Source organism: Triturus cristatus, chromosome 10 (assembly GCF_964204655.1).
Source record: "Triturus cristatus chromosome 10, aTriCri1.1, whole genome shotgun sequence".
In the NCBI taxonomy this organism is placed as follows: domain Eukaryota; kingdom Metazoa; phylum Chordata; class Amphibia; order Caudata; family Salamandridae; genus Triturus; species Triturus cristatus.
Window position 1 is genome coordinate 804070911 of NC_140593.1, and position 19701 is coordinate 804090611.

The window sequence follows — 19701 nt, forward strand, 5'->3', positions numbered from 1 at the left end:
TTTCCCTTTTATAAATAATGTTCTTTAGAATGGTGAAACATGCACAAATATCATTTATTGTTTGATTTAATGTGACTAGTTTAGTTTTTAACTTAACTATAGAATGATTTTTTTTCAACTTACAATAATTATTAAACATGTGTGCAGAATTAATGTGCAACTTGTATTAAATTAAAACAAAATTTAATTGTGCAGAACACAGTGATAGCTAACTAAAATCATGTTTGGCAGCGACGCGCTCCGACATTTTCAAAATGCAGGGATGCGGTGTATTTACTACAAAACGACGCACCTCTCTATTTTTCCTTGAGGTGGCACTAAATTTAGCTGTCTAGTGCCAATGCTTTGCAAGTGTGCCTGTATTGTAGGGAATGATTGTTTATGTGCAGGAAGGTGTCATTAAAATGTTGAAAGTTGATGATTATATTTGGAATGCATTTGATTATAGCTTCATTCTAAAATGGTGGCCATGATCCATTGGCCTGAAGACGGAGAAACGCCACAAATAGGAGGCCTTTGTTGTAAGTGCTTTGGGTTTGCACTGGTTATCAATTTTCCCCCCAAATTCTGGGCGCTGACAACGCCATTGGAGGTTTCTAACACAAGATAAAGCACGAGTTGATCTTGTGATGTCAGTTCTTGTTTCAATCAGATATAAAGGAGGCAATCACAAGATGAACATTTATTCCTTATTTTAATTCACGTTCATCACCCACTTGTTATCTATTTTAGTCTTTGATTTTTGCCTCCCGCAGATAGATTCCTTGTGAATTCTTCTTCTGGATTCTTTTGCCTGGCTCTTCTATTTTATTGATGCCATTGGGAAATTTGTGCTTGGCCTAGCTACTGTAACTTTAACCTTAATCTCCGATCAAGTACTAACAGATTGCCAAGATGTTTTTGTCCCTTTGTGTTTTTTTACTCCTAACTGTGACCCTTTTAAGGAGACACCAGGCACCTTTCATGTGTTATAGTGTGCAGGGTAACATTATGTCATTAGGGGCAGCCGCTCTTTGATTAAGCAATAAAGAAGAAAACGAAATAAACTTTTGCCAGTTTAAATCTTTTACATAATCAGACCATATTCCACTTTTATATGCAAATACGATATTTTGATTTGTAAAAAATAGGCTGCATATAATTGGAAGTACTCATGAAGGAGCCAAACACATAGTCTTCTTATGCTGATGGCACCACATATCTCTCCACTTATCCATGTTCTAAATACCAGGCTGTACATGAGAGTAGTCATTTGTTCCGCCACTCCATCTTTTGTTAAGTGCACTTCAATAATTGCAGGGCAAATAGCACAAGAATCCTTTATTATAAACTGTTCCTAGATATCCCTGTGGGTTAGCAGAGTTGGGAGTAGTGCCTCTTGCTGTTACTATCAAGCAATCAATCAATCAAATGTCTTTACTCGGTTATGATACAAATAACCATAAAAGCACAAAAAATTAATTCAATTCATTGCTACTTAAATACATGATGACACTAAAATAATAATCATAAAAACACAATATAGTTCATAAAATAATGAGATCTCAGTAACATTTGAGTTCATATTCACAGTTTACAATAATAATGTTTTCCGTAGTTTAAAAGCGTTTTTTAAAAACGCAATAACTGATGCAATAACATATTCATTCTCTAGGTATTGTATTGCAAGAAATGCGGGACGACACTGTTTTAGCCATAATTTCTTTAAAACGGGGATGATCCATCTCCTTCTTGGTGTATCACAGTACCTACAGAATAGCAAAATGTGAATAGTGGATTGTACAGAGATGTCATCACATGGGCACTTACACAAAACTCTTGCCCAATCATTTAGATTGGGGAAACTTAAAAGTCTATGTAAAATATTCACCCTAAAACGTGTCAACAGAAAACGATCAAAATCGCCAACTATTAATAATAGGTATGGCTGTATCGTTGGCGACAACAGAGTTAACTGGTGGGCTTGTACTGTTGATTTCCTCGATTCAATGATCGGTCTACCTTCACCCAAAAGACACATACAACTGTCCTTTAGGGATTTTCTTGGGACACTGCACGTTAAATGTGGCTCGGTGAAATATTCCAAATGTCCTAACTTTAAAAGGAATGTTTTCACATATTCTAGCCATCTCATTTGTTTGACAGCATCCAACCTCAGCGCATTTGATAATATATTCCGATTGAAACCAGTTTCATCCGATGTCTAAATTTTATGCCAAAGGAGGACCAGTTGGATCTTAATCGTGTCCTCCAAATATGCCATACCCAATTCCTGGTGGCAGATGTAATTTGAAGTACTATCGGGGAGGGAAAGGAGAAATTTAAAAAATTTATTTTCCGCGATTTGCAGTGATTGTACCTCTACGTAGCCCCATATTGCCGCTTCATAGGTGGCTATTGCCACACATTTGGCCCTATAGATGTGTAATAATTCCCCCGTATGTCGTCTGCCTAGTTTACGGCTAAAGTTTGATAATGCCATTAATAACTTAACAAACAGTTGGCGTCTAATCTTCACTGCCTCTGTCCAAGAACCAGACCCGTCAAATACAATTCCTAAGTAAGAAAATATTTGTGTACACCCTATAGGCCTAGAATCAATAGTGATAGATTTAATCCTCTTATTTGCCCCTGCCCCACAATTCATTGTGAATGTTTTAGAGCAATTAATCGAGAGCAGAAGCTGTGTCATAAAATTAGAGAATGAATTCACAACCCTTTGGAGTGCAAGAGGTGTACAGGCCATTAAAACTGCATCATCTGCATATAAGAGTGCAGGGATTGGACGCTTCGCTACCATCGGTAGATCCCTGCACTCTTTAACTAAAATAGTTTCCAGGTTATTTATATACAGGGTACAAAGGAATGGGGCAAGGACACAGCCTTGCCTCACACCGTTCCTTACATTAAAGTGACTAGTGCATTCTCCACCTAATCCATGGCGGATTTTAGCCTTTGCCCCTAAATAGAGTTGCCTTAAAAAAGTAATTATTAAAACATCAACCCCCAGACTTGCTAAAATTGACCACAATTTAGCATGTATGATGCAGTCAAAAGCTGCCGTCAGGTCAACAAAAATCATAAATATTCTTTCCTTTTTGGCCCTAGTGTATTTATCCAGTATAATATGTAAGTTAAGGCCCTGTTCAACAGTACCCAGGCCCTTGCGGAACCCGTATTGGAGATCGCTTATCACATTCTTTTCCTCCGCCCATGTCTGCATTCTATCTAATAATATCCGCCCAATGATCTTGACTGTTGAATCCAGCAGTGAGATCGGGCGATAGCAGGCTGGGTTCGCCCTGTCTCCCTTTTTAAAAATTGGCACGATAATAGATTCATACTATGTGGATAAAAAAACCATGTGCACTACATGCGTTTAAAACCTGTGTTAAAAGTGGTCCCCATAAAACTACATTCAATTAAAAAAGATCTACAGGTATGCCTTCAGGCCCTGGAGCCTTACCACCCAGGCTTGAGTTAATTGCTGCTATAAATTCACTTAGTGTAAACTCCATTGGTAGTTCTCGTTCAAGGGTCTCCATGTTAAATAGGGTCTCATTTTGGACTATTGCGGAATTACTGTACAGCGCTGAATAATGCTGTATCCACTCAGGCTCAGTAATGGCAATCTCTATAGAGGCCTTATCCTTCTCAGCTAAAAAGGGCGCGTTCACCGCCTTCCAAAAGGCAGAAGAATCCCGTAACTCAGAGGCATCACGCAAAGCGCGCCATGCCTCCTCCTTTAATGCGGTATTTCTTGCATTTAAAGCTAATCTATAGTTTCTTCTTGCCTCTCTTATATCTTCCCTATTTTTCACTATTGTGTGAAGGGAATGTTTTAGCTTGGTGTATGCCTTTGTGCACTCAGTGTCGAACCATCCTTGTTTCTTAGCAGGCCTCCTTTTTATTTCGACAGTGAGAGCTTTTTTCACATAATAAGAGATAGCCACAAAATCTTCTATAATTTCTTCTCTAGAGGACCTTTCATCTAGACACATTAAAAACATACTTTTACAATTTGACACAACTTTCATAATAACTTCTTCAGAATTCACCATGGCCCACTTAAGTACAAATCCATTTTGCCTGGTCAGAGCAATATTCTCTACAATGTCAGCAGCTATAGATCTTTACGTCCACACTTAGGGGAAAGTGGTCTCTTAAAGCAATTTCATGTGTCTTAAAATTACTAACACGTGAGGAGTATCTACTGGAAAATAGTATATAGTCAATAGTAGAAAATGTGCCTCGGCCATTAAAGGTGGGACTGAACGGCACCGTTGGTGAACACAAGTTGTTAACAAACCCCAGCTCAAGCATGAACATAATTTCATTTAGTGCGTCACCATACATGGTATGTGGAAAATGTACAAAGTTATTGTCTTTTTCAAATGCGAGGCCACATACATCATTATCAATATGTTTACATAAAAATTAGTTAAAATCCCCACCCCATACCGTAAATATCTCCTTCTTCAAGCAAGAATGCAAATGTTATATATGTTGGTTCATTGATTTCAGTACATCTCTAATCAAGTCTGGGGTAGCGTTATTATAGAAGTTCAATATCACCAAACAGGATGTACCGTCGATGTGCAGACTAATTATTTGATATTGGGATTCAGTTGCAATTAAAATAAATTTCCCTATATTTAAGTAGTTTGATATATATATGTACACAACCCCCCTTTAGCTCGACCATGTGAGGAAGTAATAGATGGGGAATGGAAGGTCTTATAGCCACTTATTTGTATAGGGTCTATTACCCATGTTTCTTGCAGGCTGATAATATTAAAATTTCTCACGAACTCAAACCATAAGGCATTAGTAACCTTAGATTTTAAGCCTGCGATGTTCCAGAACAAGAGCTGACAGTTATCTCCCTGTCCCTTTCCACAATCAAAGCCCCTCTCGATAGTTGGTATAAATAGGAATAGGATTAACATATTGAGGGGAATGTAAGGTAGAATCATTCAAAATGGTTATCAGTGGATCGATTACTGTACTTACACTTACTGTCAGGGAGGGTCAATATTGAGAGGTTGTGTTGTTACTATTCAACAATGCCAGTGTGCCGCCATTATCCAACAATTCTGAGCTGCTTGATGTTACGTTGTTAAAGTGTTCCCCCAATCGTAGTCAGTCAACTAAATCGAGGTTACTAAATGTCTCACAACGATTAAAAGTGGGCACATTAAACTGGTGGCTCGGACCAAAACAATAGGGATCCCTAAGTTTGGGGGCATTGCTGTTACTCGTTGGTTGGTAGAAATAACCTAGTGGTAGCAAATTGACTCCCTGCCTTGTTATTATTTTACTTCAGGCTCTCCTCAGGATTAATTGTACCAATTGTGGTGTTTTAAATGTCAATACTACACAGTCCCCAGTCAGATTTTTGCGGCCTCCACCTACCCACGGTACTCTCCTTGCCATCTTAAATTCCTCAAAGAGTCTTTCGGTTAGGCCTGACCTTGTGCCTAACCAGTGCAACGCTCTATTTCGTAAGAGCTCCACAGATTCTATCGCCCCAGTCGGTATTTCCGGGACGTTTGCTAATACCACCACATAAGGTGTAGCAGCTGGTGGTAAGTCCAAGTGTATTTTTTGCCACTCATCACTTGTCTCGTACTGGGTGCTAGTGTTATTGCGACTGGGGTTTGAATTTTGAGTAGCAGTAGATGGATCCACCGGTGAAATGGTGTTACACTCCCCTTGATTGGCTGTGCGTGACACTGCACGCACAGGATCCCTATTACTGTCAAGGGTAATATGGGAATCAGGGCATCTCGTGGTATTACTTTGTTGGACATGAGTATTTCCATGTACGGCTAAAATTTCCTGTACTGTGTCCTTAGTCTTTAATGGATATTTAGAGAGTACTTTTTCCATTTTTTCGATTCTTTCCAATATATTATCCAGTATGCCTCTGAGAAAGGCATCAAGGGAGTCTAATTTTACTTTAAGCTGGACTACCTCGTTCTGAACACATATAGTAGGGCTGTCTGTAGGTTTTTCCTTACTCCCCGATTTTTGTGCTGCTAGGGATATACCCTTTCTTTTTTTTTTCTTTTTTTTTATTGAAGCTTGATAAACAATGAACATATAATAACAGCATAATAGCATAATAATCATGGCAAAAGATACAAAAAAGGTATTCCAAAAACAAATAAGGAAAGGTACTTATTTGAAATCCAAAAAAGAAATAGTGAAGAAAAGAGAAATAGCCCAAGCCCTAATGGAATCTATTCACTAAGCCACTCCGCCACTGGAGCCCAAATCTTCTGAGCCAACACCCGCCTCACCAAACTGCTGATTCCAAATAAAAGAGAGCTAGAATCCTCACTCTCCAATTAATAAAAGTCGGTGCATCTGGGCTAATCCATTGTGATGTAATACAAAGGCGGACTAAGGACATCGCAATAAACAAAAAAGCTGATGCATAACGAGATCTCCCAGTTGGTCCGATATTTTCTAGCACACAGACCACCAACTCAGGTGAAAGAGTAACTGGTATCATAAGCCTTGACTTGATGAATTGTTCTACCTCCAAAAGGAAGGACCCCAATTCAGGACAAGCAAAAAACATATGTATATCGTTTGCAGCTGGGAATCTTGGACATAGGTGCCCCCAGCTGCCCCCCATTTGAAAATCTTCGCCGGGGTGTGATATAAATCAAATAAGGCCATGAAGCATTGAGAACGTAAACTTCCAGAAATTAAAACCTTATTGGACAATTCGAGTGCTTGGGTGATATCCACACCTGACACCCCTAGCTTAGCCTCCAGTTTGGTATTCTGCAGCAGGATATCATCCGGAAGGCCCAATAGTAATTGTTGGTAGATACCACCAATTTTAGACCTATTTGAGATTAATTCAAACAGAATAATCCGATCAAATATAGTGGTTGTTTGGACCTTCAATCTATCAACGAAGCTGCAAATCTGCAAATATTTGAAAAATTCATGTGTATTAAGATTAAACTTATCCTTTAAAAATGAAAAAGTGACCATATCCCCATCCAAGACTAAATCCCCTAAAACTGCCAAGCCAGAAGAAGCCCATCTGAAGGTAATCTGATCTTGAAAGATTAGGGGTAGAAGTCTGGCAGCTGAAAAAGGCGTATAGAAATTAATGTTAGGAATGGGCCATTTACGTCGAATCTTGCGCCAGACCAAAAACATTGCCCCAATAACCTTAAACCTAGTCTTCTTATAGTAACAGGGCTCAAGAATTCGCTTCAAAATCCCCTTGGCTTCCTCTCCTAGTCCTATTTCATAAATTGAGGCTCTACAAGACAATGGAACCAACGCCCTATCCCCGCACAGTGGTATACCGAACTGTTGAATCATTGAAGACCAGAAATACAGCAACAGAATAGGTACTGACCAGCCACCTCGTTCTCTAGGAAGGCACATCCAACTTGCTGCCCTACGAGGGCGACGGTATCCCCAAAGAAATCTATTACAGGTCCTCTCTGCCCTAGCCATACTTGATTGAGAAAACTCAAGAGGAATAGTTCTAAAAAGGTATAAGAACTTTGGTAGGACCAGCATCTTTAAGACATTGCACCTACCGAATAAAGAGAGATGTAAGTTATTCAATCTTGTCAAGATGGAATTAACTGATTCTATCATTGGTCCAATGTTCAGATCTGGGATGTCGCTTACTGAGGCAGTAATTTTAACTCCTAGGTACGTTACAAATTGGATCACAGGGGCTTGAGACGGGCCCATAGCAGCAGATTAGATGACTTGGGTTTTAGTAATGTTAAGTTTGTAACCAGAGAGCTGGCCATATTGTACTGCTAGGGTCTGTAACACAGGGAAGGCCGATGCCACATCGTTGGTCAATACGACGATATCGTCCGCATAGGCCAGAGCTTTATAATCTATAGAGTTTACCCTAACCGGCGCAATGTCTACTGAGTGTTCAATTTTATTTAAAAAAGGGTCAATATATAGGGCAAATAGCAGAGGCGAGCAGGGGCACCCCTGACGAGTGCCCCTGCTGATGTTGAATGAGTTTGATATTAGCCCGGAGATGGATAAAGTAGCTACTGGAGCAATATACATTGATTGGATTGCACAAATGAATTCAGAGCTAAATCCCTTCCACCGCAGAACCGCCCATAAAAATCCCCAGGCGACCCTGTTGAACGCCTTCTCGGCGTCCAACAGGATCAGCCCAATGGGAGTGCCAGTAACCTGTGCCCAGTCCAATAATGCAATAGCTCGGCGGATATGATCGGCCGTATCCCTCCCTTGGATAAACCCGTGCTGACGGAGTGATACCAAAGGAGTAATGACCGAAGCTAGCCAAGATTTTAGCATAGATTTTATTATCAGTGTTTATAAGTGATATGGGACGGTGTGAAGAAGGGTCAAGCGCCAGCTTATTTTTTTTCTCGAAGAGAATAATATTAGTTTGGTGCCACGAATCAGGGATGGAGCCGTGCTGCGCGTCTCTGAGAACCAACAAAAAATCCCGCCGAACCTCTGTACAAAACAGCTTATAAAGTTCCAGAGGAATTGCATCTGGACCGGCAGCCTTTCCATTGGCTAAGGAGTTAATCGCAAGCTCTGCCTCATCCCATTCTGTCGGAGCAGAAACAGCTGCATTTTGTTGAGGCGTAAGATGATGGGTATGAGTATCCCGAAAAAAAGTGCCTGCTTCTGCCTCTATATCTATACCGATGTTGTCCTCAGTATACAGTGTGTGATAGAAATTGCGAAAAACACCCATAACCCCCTCTGGTGTATCCTGAAGCCGGCCTAAGTGATCTTGTATCTTAGGGATACAATTAGCTAGACTCCTTTGCTGGAGTCGTTTGGCCAGAACCCTGCCAGATCTTTCACCTAACTCAAACATCTCAGTGCGAAACTGCAAAAATTTGGCAGCAAGGTCCTGGCCAAAGTACTCCAGCACACCAGCCCTGGTCTTGGCCACCGATGCCTGGTTTTCGGCTGTATCCTGTCCATCTTTAATAGCATCTATTAATTGGACTTCTGCTAATCTAAGCTCTTCTATTCGACTAATAATTTGATCTTGAATCATTTTACGTCGAAAAGCAGAAAAGCTCTTTGTCTCTCCACGAATCGTGGCCTTAAATGTGTCCCAGACAATGGCGCCAGAGGCTGTCCCCCTATTAATATTAAAAAACTTAGGTATCCACATCTTCATATGATCTAAATAGGGCTGCTCCGTTAAGAGCTTCCTTTCAAATGTCCAGATCCTTGAAGGACCATGAATTTGAAAGAACGGACATTCAGCAATCAAGGGATTGTGGTCTGATAGAGTTCTTGGAGGGGCTGAAATAGAAGAATCATCAGCCAGCTGATCCGTCATAAAAAAATAATCCAACCGGACCATTTTGTTATGAGGGGCCGAGTAATACGTGAAGCCGTCTTGATTTTTGTTATGGTGGAACCAAAGATCAATCAAACAGTGTTCTGGAATCAGGGCTTGAAGTGCTCTAAAGACCCTGGGTTTCCTACCGCTGTATCCCATATCACACATTATATTGAAATCTGCGAGCAAATTAATGTTCATGTCCCCACACAGACAAATCGGATGAGAGTATAATGCCAGCTCTACATTCAAATGATGGAAAACATCAGGACCATCTCAATTTGAGCCATACACTGTACACACAGTTAAGGATCTACCATTGATAATCAGTTCTGTAATAACCCACCTCCCAGAATTATCTTAACCGGTTTTCCTACAGACACCAATCCCCCTTCTCATTAAAATTGCAACTCCTCTCATTTTTGATGTCTGACGGGAACACCCAACTAAATCAAACCCTGGTATTCTGAGGAGGTCCCAATCACTCCAGGTGACATGTGTCTCTTGCAAACACACTAAATCAATGCGCAAAGCTGGAACAATTTTTGAAAGCAATGCCCTTTTTTTACCATCATTAAGCCCACATATATTCCAATAGGCTAAAGAGATCTTACCCTGTGCCCTCTATTTCCCAAATTGTACACATAAAACAAAAGTACACATAAAACACCTTTTAAACCCTCCTTCAAGCCTTAGGCATGCCTTATCGATGCAAAACCCTACAAAAGTGCCATGATCATAGCAAATATTCAAGCAAATTTTTACTTTTAGGGCCGGCACCCCTCCCCCCCCCCCCAGCCCAGCATCCCCTCCCGAACCACCCTCCCCGAGCCCACCCGCTAGAACCCTCCCCAGACCACCACCCCCTGCATGAGGCACCAGGACCTGGGTCCTTATGATGGAAAAGTTGAGAGGAACACATGGCCCCCCGGCATCCACGCCAGACTGCTAATATTAATAAGGGGTACAATCCCAAGAAGAGAAGGGAAGAGAAAAAAAAGGGAAAAAAGGGGAAAAAAGAAAAAAACAACTTTAGTATTCGTCTCGACTCCACTCACTTAGATTGTTCCGCCGAGCTCTGTTTTGAAGGTGCGTGAGCTTCCACACCATATCTTCTCTTTGGTTCTTTATGGGGTCTGTAACTCCTTTCTGGGCTGCCATATCATCTTCAAGAGTAGAGATCCTTGCTTCCGCTTCCCCAATTCTAGAAGCTATCTCTGAGCATGTCTTTGCTACTCTGCGAATAGAATTTTGTACTCTGCGACATGCACCCTGTGTCCGAGCGCTTTCCTGTCGGGTTTCTTCTCGGTGGACCATGATGGTCTGATAGATAACTGCCAGTGTCATCTCACCGGTATGCCTGTGTGACATATTGGCTCCACTTGAATTGCCTAGGTCGGTCGTATTATTTTCCATAGCAGACTGCATAGAGTAAGAATAATTCCAGGCTAGTGAACCTGCGTCAGGACAAGATGTTGGGGCCCCCGGATCTCTAACTGCTTTACGAACTGTATTGGGACCAGCTAGTGAGTTTAGTGCTTTGCTGGCTCGCCAATCCCCTGGCTCACTGTAATCATCCGTCCAGTCCTTGTTCTCCCCAAAATCATCCTCGGATGAGCGAGTATGATCAGATAAAGAGTAAAATTTATCAGGGTCCCCATTAGAGCCTGACGCTTGTTGAGCGGATTGCGGCATCCCATCTGGCATAGTTTCATTTAGCTGTGACAATGATAGCTGGGCTTCTCCTGGCTTAATAGATTTTGCTTCAGCTCCAGTAGCCCGAGCCGAAACTACAACTCCCAGAGTTCCACAAAATTGTAAGACACAAGCTGCATTTTCAATAGTGGCCCCAGGTTCGGCATTAATGTCCCCCCTACTGCACTCGACATTGCAACTTTATTCATTGTGGTTCCCCCTTGCTACTGGGGGGGCAAGCAGACACTAATGTGCTCGGGGAGAAAGGCCAGCATCAATTTTATCTAAAAATGGCTTTTATGGAAGTTTTAAGGATACAGCTCCATCAGAAGTTAAGAAAACAGACTGACCGTTATCAGATATAATAGAAATAATAGATGACTGTGGCGTCTTGCTTTTAACTGCAGGTTTTTTAAACATGGTAGGAACTATGTGCTTTGACTTTGAATTTGCTATGACTGGAGCCACTTGCCCGGTATACGGTGTTTCCTCCAGGGTAGTAGCTCCCAGAGTCAGCGATGTTGCAGCACACACCTCCTCGGTGTTTACTTTCAAAGAGCTGTTGCCCCGGGTGAATGAGGCTCATCCAGTGGTGCCGGGAGCTGTAGCCGTAGCCCTGTTCTTACCCTTTGGTGGCATATCCTCACAGTGAAAGACGCCGCTACCCAAACTGCCAGAACAGCGCGTACAGAATCCCACATGCCAAGCAAAAATCCGACAGGTAAGCCGGCTCCTTGAAATGAGGGAGCGCCAGAGCATGCTAATACAAAGGGATTTTTTTTTTTTTAAAGTCCAAAAATGGAGGTAGCGTGGCTGAGTCCCGCTATTCCGAAGCCTAAGGGTCCGTTACAAAAAAGCAGCCTGGCGGTCAATCCAAGAGGGAGAAAGTATTCCTAGCCAGCTAGCCTGGCCAAAGGTCCGGCCGCCGATACAGAAGGATTTTCCTTTAATCCAAATGCGGAGGTAGTGTGGCTGTATCCCGCTATTCCGAAGCCTCCGGATCCATTACAAATAGCAGCCTGGCGGTCAGCCGAGAGAGAGTGTTCCTAACCAGCTAGCCCGGCCGAAGGTCTGGCCACCATCTTGCCCCGGGATATACCCTTTCTAGAAACCTTTTTTCAGGAGTCTATACGAGTTACCTTAACCGTAGTACCTTTCGCCCCATCTTTGTTGGGCGGTTTTTCAAGGTTTCTTGCCAGCTTAGGGGGTGGTTGGCTATCATTACTGTCATGATCCTGATCACATCCTGATATATGCCCTGAACTGTCTATAATACATCCATTTATGCTTCGCTGACATACTTCTAGCGTTTCTGATACTTCTATAGGTGGGGCCACCTGTCTTTGTGTTATATCAACTCTAAGTGTGTCCTCGCCTAAGATAGTATTAGCCGTGCCCGAACTCAGTGACTCTTCTACTGTCTTTGCTGTTCAATAGCTCCCAGAGCTCCCGTTACATAGTTGAGTTAAGTCTGACGTGTGCGCACCGCTGTGGTAGGCTGACTTATGTTCTTGGTACTTAGGGTTTTTCTCTTACCCATTTCAGATTGTTAATGTAGCAAGGAGCAACTCACGGGTTCCCCAAAAATAACCAGAACCAGTCTAAGTGTATACCAATCTCGTAGGGCAATGTTATTTCTAATATTATTTATAAGTTCTTAGACCAGAGGGGGTAAACTAGCAGGACAAATCTTTACGCAAAACTACAAATTTATGATATCTACAGGGCAGAATATATCCGGGTGGAAAGTCAGTATCACAGTACCTTTCAAAGCAGACCAAGGGCCGTGGCCCAGCCCAGTCTATTCCAGTCTATGACGGGCTAAGAGAGGCCCGTCTTGGCCCGTTCTTGGCCTGGGAGCCGCCCGCGCGCGTCCCGCTTTGCGTGACTGCTTTCGGCTTAAGTAGAGTGCTAGGAGCCCAGGCTGGGGCTCTCTGTAAAAATACAAGTTGCGGAGCGGTCTTCCACCTCCTGTGACCGGCTCCGGTTGAAGTAGGGTGCTGCAGGGGCGGGGCAGAAAGTGCCACGTGCTGGGAGCCCAGGCAGGGGCTCTCTGTAAAAATACAAGTTGCGGAGCGGTCTTCTGTTACTAGATTTCCTTGTTTATTTTTTCCTTATGGAGGCACTTTGTTGTTAAATAGGCAGTTAGGTGAGATGTGTCTTGGGTGCCAAACAAGATGGCTGCCTTGTAACATGGCTCCAAAGCGGCTAAACACATATCTATTTTGTCAAGAAAGAAGACTTCACCCTTTTTGAAAAAAAGAAGCAGCCATGCTTTTAGCATCTAGAGTATCTTGTGGACACCTTAAACATCAGAACTGCTGTTTTATCATGGACTGCAATATTTCTAAACAGCTCCTCAACCTCTTTGCCACCATTTTGTGCTTGTGCCACATTCTCAAGGCAGTCTTCTTTTGGAAAATGACTTCCTGATTTACAGCGCTAAGTTTGAAACCATAGAGGTTCTCAAGTCACCCTTTATACGACCACCATTCTCTACTTAGATAGAGATTTTTGATCCAGATAAAAGCACATCTCCCTGATATCATTTTTTTAAATGGGTGTACTAAGATTGCTCAACTCCCTATATTTCTAGGGATTCCTTTATTGTCACATTTTTTTTCGCACGCTGGTCCTCAAGTTACACCAAATAAAGAAGATCTATGCAATTGATCAGTGTTACGTTTTTTTCTCTCCTTCATAAACTGGTCTGCTTTCTTTCTACCTCAATACTTGTTGATGCTGCTGCCAGAGAAATTAATTTTAACTCCTTGAGAGTTCATAAATGTTGTTTCCTGGCACTTCATTTTATTTAGTAGCTTCTAAAGTTGAATATCTTGCTATTTATTCAATGTGGCATTTATAGAATCTTAAGAGTTTAAGTTGCCTGTAAATGTATGATCTTTCTCCTGGTGCCTCCATGGGAAAAACGGGAAAATGAAAACTATCAGATAAAGCCAAATCTCATAGCAATATCCTTTTGACTGAATATAATTGATGACTCTTAACTCCTAAAACAAGATATGCTAACCACAAATTCTTCTTAACAAACCTCATCTGTGAAGGTGCTCTCTACACTCAAGTCTATGAACATAAGACCCAAGACAGAAACGTCATCACCTGTCAAAACAAGTTCTATTTCAATGGGATTCCTCCTGGAAGAGATGAGGGCCCTGCTTCCCCACATTGAAGAAACTAACAAGAGGCTAAGAGGCCTTAATGACAAATGATCCTGTATGGTTAAAAGGGTCACAGTGGTGGAACAAAAAATCAGTGGTGTTCAAGATGTTGTCTCACAATTGTATTATACTGTGTTTACAAATTTGGCCTAAGATGCTAATGGTGGATGCTCACACATTCATGGTGGTTATCAAAGAAAACAAAAATCTTTTGCCAATCCAATATGTCAAATGGCTGAGACGCTCTGGATTTGCCAATTATTGTCAAACTTTCTACACTGTCCATGTGTACTGATTATCGGTGGCAGTGATGACTGATCGAATTGAGAGACTCCAATCACAAAATAAAGAACAGAAAGATACTCAATCAACCAATTAGTCCTCTGGCACACATGTGTAGGGCAACCACGCTCAGCCATTGATATCAACTGAGTCTACCCACCACCATGAATACCAACCCACATTTCTATATTGTTCGGTACCTTTCTTGTGGAAGAGAAAAATCCAAGAGCTTCTCCACAGCACAGTACACCCCATGAGTTGAAATGTGCAAAGCAAGTCACCTGTTTAGTTCACATACTAAAGATAAATCAATGAAAAATAATGTCCCCCGCCATCTGCATATACTATGTCAGCCAATACAGCTGAAGACCCTATTATGTGTATTTACTGATAGACCACATAGCCTCTTCTGCACATTTTTAGTGACATCAACTTATTTTCCATCTAATATCATACACCCACATGGGTCTGACATGGCCACTCTCACTGGAATTAGGTCCTTACCTTCCCCACGATGAAATATGGCTAATGTTCCATCTGCTAGGGCCACAAGCACTCGCCCTTTCACATGCCTAAAACAGAGGGGAAAAGAGAGCAGATGAAAGGGCCTGTGTGCACAGTGAACATTGTTGGTTTCAATTTGGGGACAATTCAGGTGAACGATTTTGTTTGTGCTTTTGAAGCAGTTAATGTTTTAGGCCTTCTGAACCCTGGAGATAAATTCTGATCCCAGAGCAAATAAGAGCTCGCACAGGGATTGGAATTCAGAGTTGTACAATGATTATCATACCATACCAATATTACTTTATTTCGGTATTTCACCATAAAAGAACAGCCACAAATATATACAAGCAGATACAAATTTAAGAAGAATAAAAACAATTCATCAAAGATATTACATTGTTAAAAAAAGACAATAAAATCAGGCACAATCAAGTCCATGATCTTGCATCTTGAGGAAGTTTCTCCTGACCCACCACATGGAGCTTAAAAAACGTGAAACTGCAAAGACTAAATAAGAATCTGTGTTGTACTTTAAGATTCTAAATGCTTCCCTGCAATGTGTGGTGCCCAGGTTTTTGCACAGCTGAAGTAGCCATCTCCGTCTTGCTGTTTGATAGCCCGGGCCAAAAAAGAAGACGTGGACTTCAGTCTCATCACACAAATTACATGCCGGACACCCACTTGTACTTCCTCCTGACCATTTGCCCGTGAAAGCACACAGAGGGAGGCAGCCATGGCGAAACTGCACATATAGTTTCCTTCCTAGTGCCGGGCGGATTTCATCAAGACATGCCTCCAGCCTGCAGGTGTCTTTTATTTCCAGGAAGAGTGAAGTGAGGGTGCCATGTGCGGGTTCTGCATGAAGTTTTGCGGATATTCTGCCCCAATAGCTAGCACTCAGAGACTTTCGTGATATTTTCAAACAGGCTGTGTCGGGATTATCCCATAATTGTTTTAGACCTATTTCATAGAGGCTCTCCTTGACAAATAGAAGCCATGGCAGCTTTCCTGAGCCGGGGAGTTTCAGGATTTCCGAAAGCTCTAGTCTGTACTCGGATAATTCCGGTGTTGCCCAGAGGCGCCGCCACAAGAGTAGTGGCCTGCAGGCAATTACCTCAGCAATGGATCTAACCCCTAGGTCCATACGCAATGGAACCAAGGGGAGGCTTAGTGGTAGCCCAAGCAATTGTCTAATGAAGTTGTTCTCTGCAATGATTATCATCCCATGCTGATTTCCCATTTACAGTGCTTGGAATGGAAATATAAAAGATAAGGTACTCCTCATTTCAGAGTACCTGTCTCTACTGAGAAGTGCCGGTATTTTCCCATTAAAAGTACTGCAACCCACTGAGAATTGCTTCCTCTGTTGTTCAAGTAGGGAACAGCCTTTACAACGGGGGCTGAGCGACCCATGCCATTTCCCCGCAATCAGAACCGTGCATGCCTTAACCACACATATACCGGGGTTGTTTTTAGGGCTGGGTGTGATCTTTACCACACATATCCCTTTAACAGTCATGCCTTTCCCATGAAATTGCGTGGTAAAGGCATGCTTAGTAAAGGAATGCGTGTTAAGACACATTAGTTGTTTGGGCAGTGTTGTAGAGGCAAGAGTGGTTTAGCCATGAGTGCCTCTGTCATACAACCTGTACAAGTAGAACAATAAGCCAAATAAAGACATGAAGAAGCATTCAGATTTTTGATGATTAGAGTCACATTTTGCATAAGGCTGGCAGCAGGACAGGGAAGCTGTGTTTACTGGGGGAGTCAAGGTATATGTATGAGGCCATATAGTTGAGGACAACAAATTATTTGGACAGAGAAAATGCAAGGAGGAGGAAAAGTGTCCTGAGCTTTCATGGGACAGATAACAATATAGAAAGGAGAACAGTCTTGACAAGCAAACACAGGCAGCATCATGTGGACTAAACAAAAATACAAGAAGAGAAGCCTGCTGATGTAGGTGCAAACACTTAATACAAAGACAATGAAGATTTTGCTGAAGAAAGAAGAAAGTTTCCATTGGTACATACTTACACTAGGCTGAGCACAGAATCCTTTAATTTTATGGAATGAAGGCATTTCTTCCAGTTGGATACTGCGGAGTGAACGTACAACCTGCAAGACAGAATATCTTAATTTACCTGCAAGCCTCTCAATACACAGTGGGGAGCAACTATTGCACATAACACAGATTATTCAGTTATTTACAGCCCTGTCAGCAAAAGGTTCCCTTCTGAAGCAGGTCCTGTGAGGTAATAGCAAAGGTTTCATGTCTAAAAGACAGACTGATAGTGGTAAATCTTACTTCAAGTATGCTGCCCTGCCTTCGTTCCTTAGGGAATATTCTAGTTATTCCTATGTCGACAATCAGAAACAGAATAGCTTGGAGTACATAGGAAAAGCATTAAATGTGGCTGCTCTCAATGTTTTAAAGAAAGATGTTCACAAAGAGTGCCATGGTCTCAAGGCTTTGGCTAACAGTCTGATAAAAATGTTTTTATCTAATTGTATCAACAATTCTATGGTGCTGGAGTATTTCATAGATTTACTTGCCTGAATCACTGAGTTGTTTCTCGTTCGAAATTCACTCTATTCAGGGGGCAGAACCTGGGAGTGTACTGTGGTGCTCTGTATGTAGGGCCAGATTGGGAACCAACATTTTCTCAGACAAGCCCCCACGTCAAGTCAAGAGGGGTTTGGAACTGAAGAATTATGCATTTTACAACATATTTTCAATTATATATTGACATTTTTATAACTTTTAATGCATAGTAGTTGGACATTTTACAAGCTGACTCTGTATTTATATAAATTGTGTGTCTTTTGCTTTCTCACCCTAAGTGCGCCAGGTATGCCCAGACGTGGGTCCTGGGCTCCCTGTGCCACTGGAATCAAGCTATCCTGGCTGAAGAGGGGTGAAACCCCGAAACCGGTCCTAGGATGCTTGTTTCCGGTCCAGGGAGGACCTGGCTTGGCAGTTCGGGCTGGACTGTTCCCATGAGGTACAGGGTCAAGACTGATTTGCATATGGCCAGGTCTAAACTGGGGTGTCATGGTGAGCAAAAGAATGATGGACTTAACCCAGATCTCTTGACTGGGGGTGAATGTTTTGATTTGTTCTGCATTCCGTCCATCAATTGTGTGTCTTATGTATTTATATCATCAAACAGAAAAACATCCTTAGCTGAACAATGCATTTTGATTCTGCACTGAGAAGGATAAACTAATGAAAGACAATTACTAGCAGTGATGATGTGCAGATGGAAAGGGGGAGGTAACAGTGCCTTACCGACAGAACTCTCAGGTCACTGATCGACATCTCAATAGGAACCTTTCATATTTTGGTCACACTGTGTGTTACAATTTTGTTGTCGTTTGTTTTTAGTTTTTTATAGCACAAACTCGACCTGAAGGTATTGGAGCACTGCAGACGAGCACCAGTTACAATGCACAAAGACATGTTCATTCTTAGGTACGGGTAGATTAAGTGATTTGCCCTAAATCACAGGATGTTGTGCCCACGCCGAGACTTGTTATGTAATATTGATTTGTAAAGAGCACTAATCACCTGAGAGAGTATCCAGGCACTTGAGCAGGTGTGTGATTCACAAGGGGCTTGAATGAAGTACCAGGTCTTCAGCTTCTTTCGGCACTAAAGAAGTGAGGAGGAGGCTCTGTGTTGAGGGAGGTCACTCCATGTCTTGGGTGCAATTTAGGAGAATGAGCGACCTCCAGCTTTGCTTTTGCCAATGCGGGGAATATGTGTGAGTGAGATTGTGGTAGAGCGTACGCATCTGGTGGGTTGGTGAAAGTGTATGAGGATGTTCAGGTATTCAGGTCCTGTATTGTGTAGGGCTTTGTATGTGTGCATGAGAAGTTTGAATTGGCTGGACATGAGAATGGGGAGCCAGTGAAGCTTCTTGAGGTGTGGTGTGATGTGGGTGTGGCATGGCAGGTCGGGTATGAGTCTTGCAGCGGTGTTCTGTATAGCCTGGAGTCTCTGTATGAGTTGTTTGGAGATTCCGGCATAAAGAGGGTTGCCGTAATCAAGCATGCTGGTGATAAGTGCTTGTGTGACGGTCTGTCAGGTGTTCTGAGGCAACCATTTGAAGATCCTTTGCAGCATGTGTATTTTTTTATATTTTTTTAGAGTTTTATGTAGCGCGAACTTGACCTGAAGATATCAGGTATCAGAGCACTTTACATGAGCACCAGTATCGTTACAGACGGACACATTCATTTTTGTTAGGCAAAGGAGATTAAGGGATTTGCCCAGAATCACAGGATGTTGAGCGTCATTGCCTAGACTCGAACCCAGCTCCCCAGCTTCGAGGTCGACTGCTCTAGCCATAAGGCTACATCTATACATTGAACCCGTTTCCCCAATTCCAAAGTCGGCAGCTCTGGCCGTAACACCACTTCCTCTCCTTTCTATGTGATGTATTTTTTAGATTCTTCTAGCAGGCTGACGGCCCTTTAATTGGACGTCATAGTATTCTACCTCACAATATTTCTAATTTGTGTTGGTACCTGCACAGATTGAAAAGAGACTAAGTGGGTCTGGGGAAGCCTGCCAGGATGGGTTAGGAGAATCATGGCCCAACAGTAGCCTCAGTACCAAACTACTGTCTAGGTTTTTTTTTCTAAACAAGTAGGTTTGGGATTTCAGCAGCAGTGAATGGTTTC

General features: G+C 42.2%; 1 protein-coding gene across 3 annotated transcripts in view; it reads right to left on the reverse strand.

Annotated features, from left to right (window-relative positions):
* Window positions 1-19701, reverse strand: part of MAPK8IP3 (mitogen-activated protein kinase 8 interacting protein 3) — a 597532-nt gene that overhangs the window by 131611 nt on the left and 446220 nt on the right. For all 3 annotated transcript variants that reach the window (XM_085628367.1, XM_085628364.1, XM_085628366.1), the window contains 2 exons: window positions 17050-17130; window positions 15013-15080 (listed from right to left, as the gene is read on the reverse strand). In XM_085628367.1, the coding sequence (XP_085484493.1) occupies window positions 15013-15080; window positions 17050-17130 (149 nt within the window). The remainder of the gene's footprint in view (window positions 1-15012; window positions 15081-17049; window positions 17131-19701) is intronic.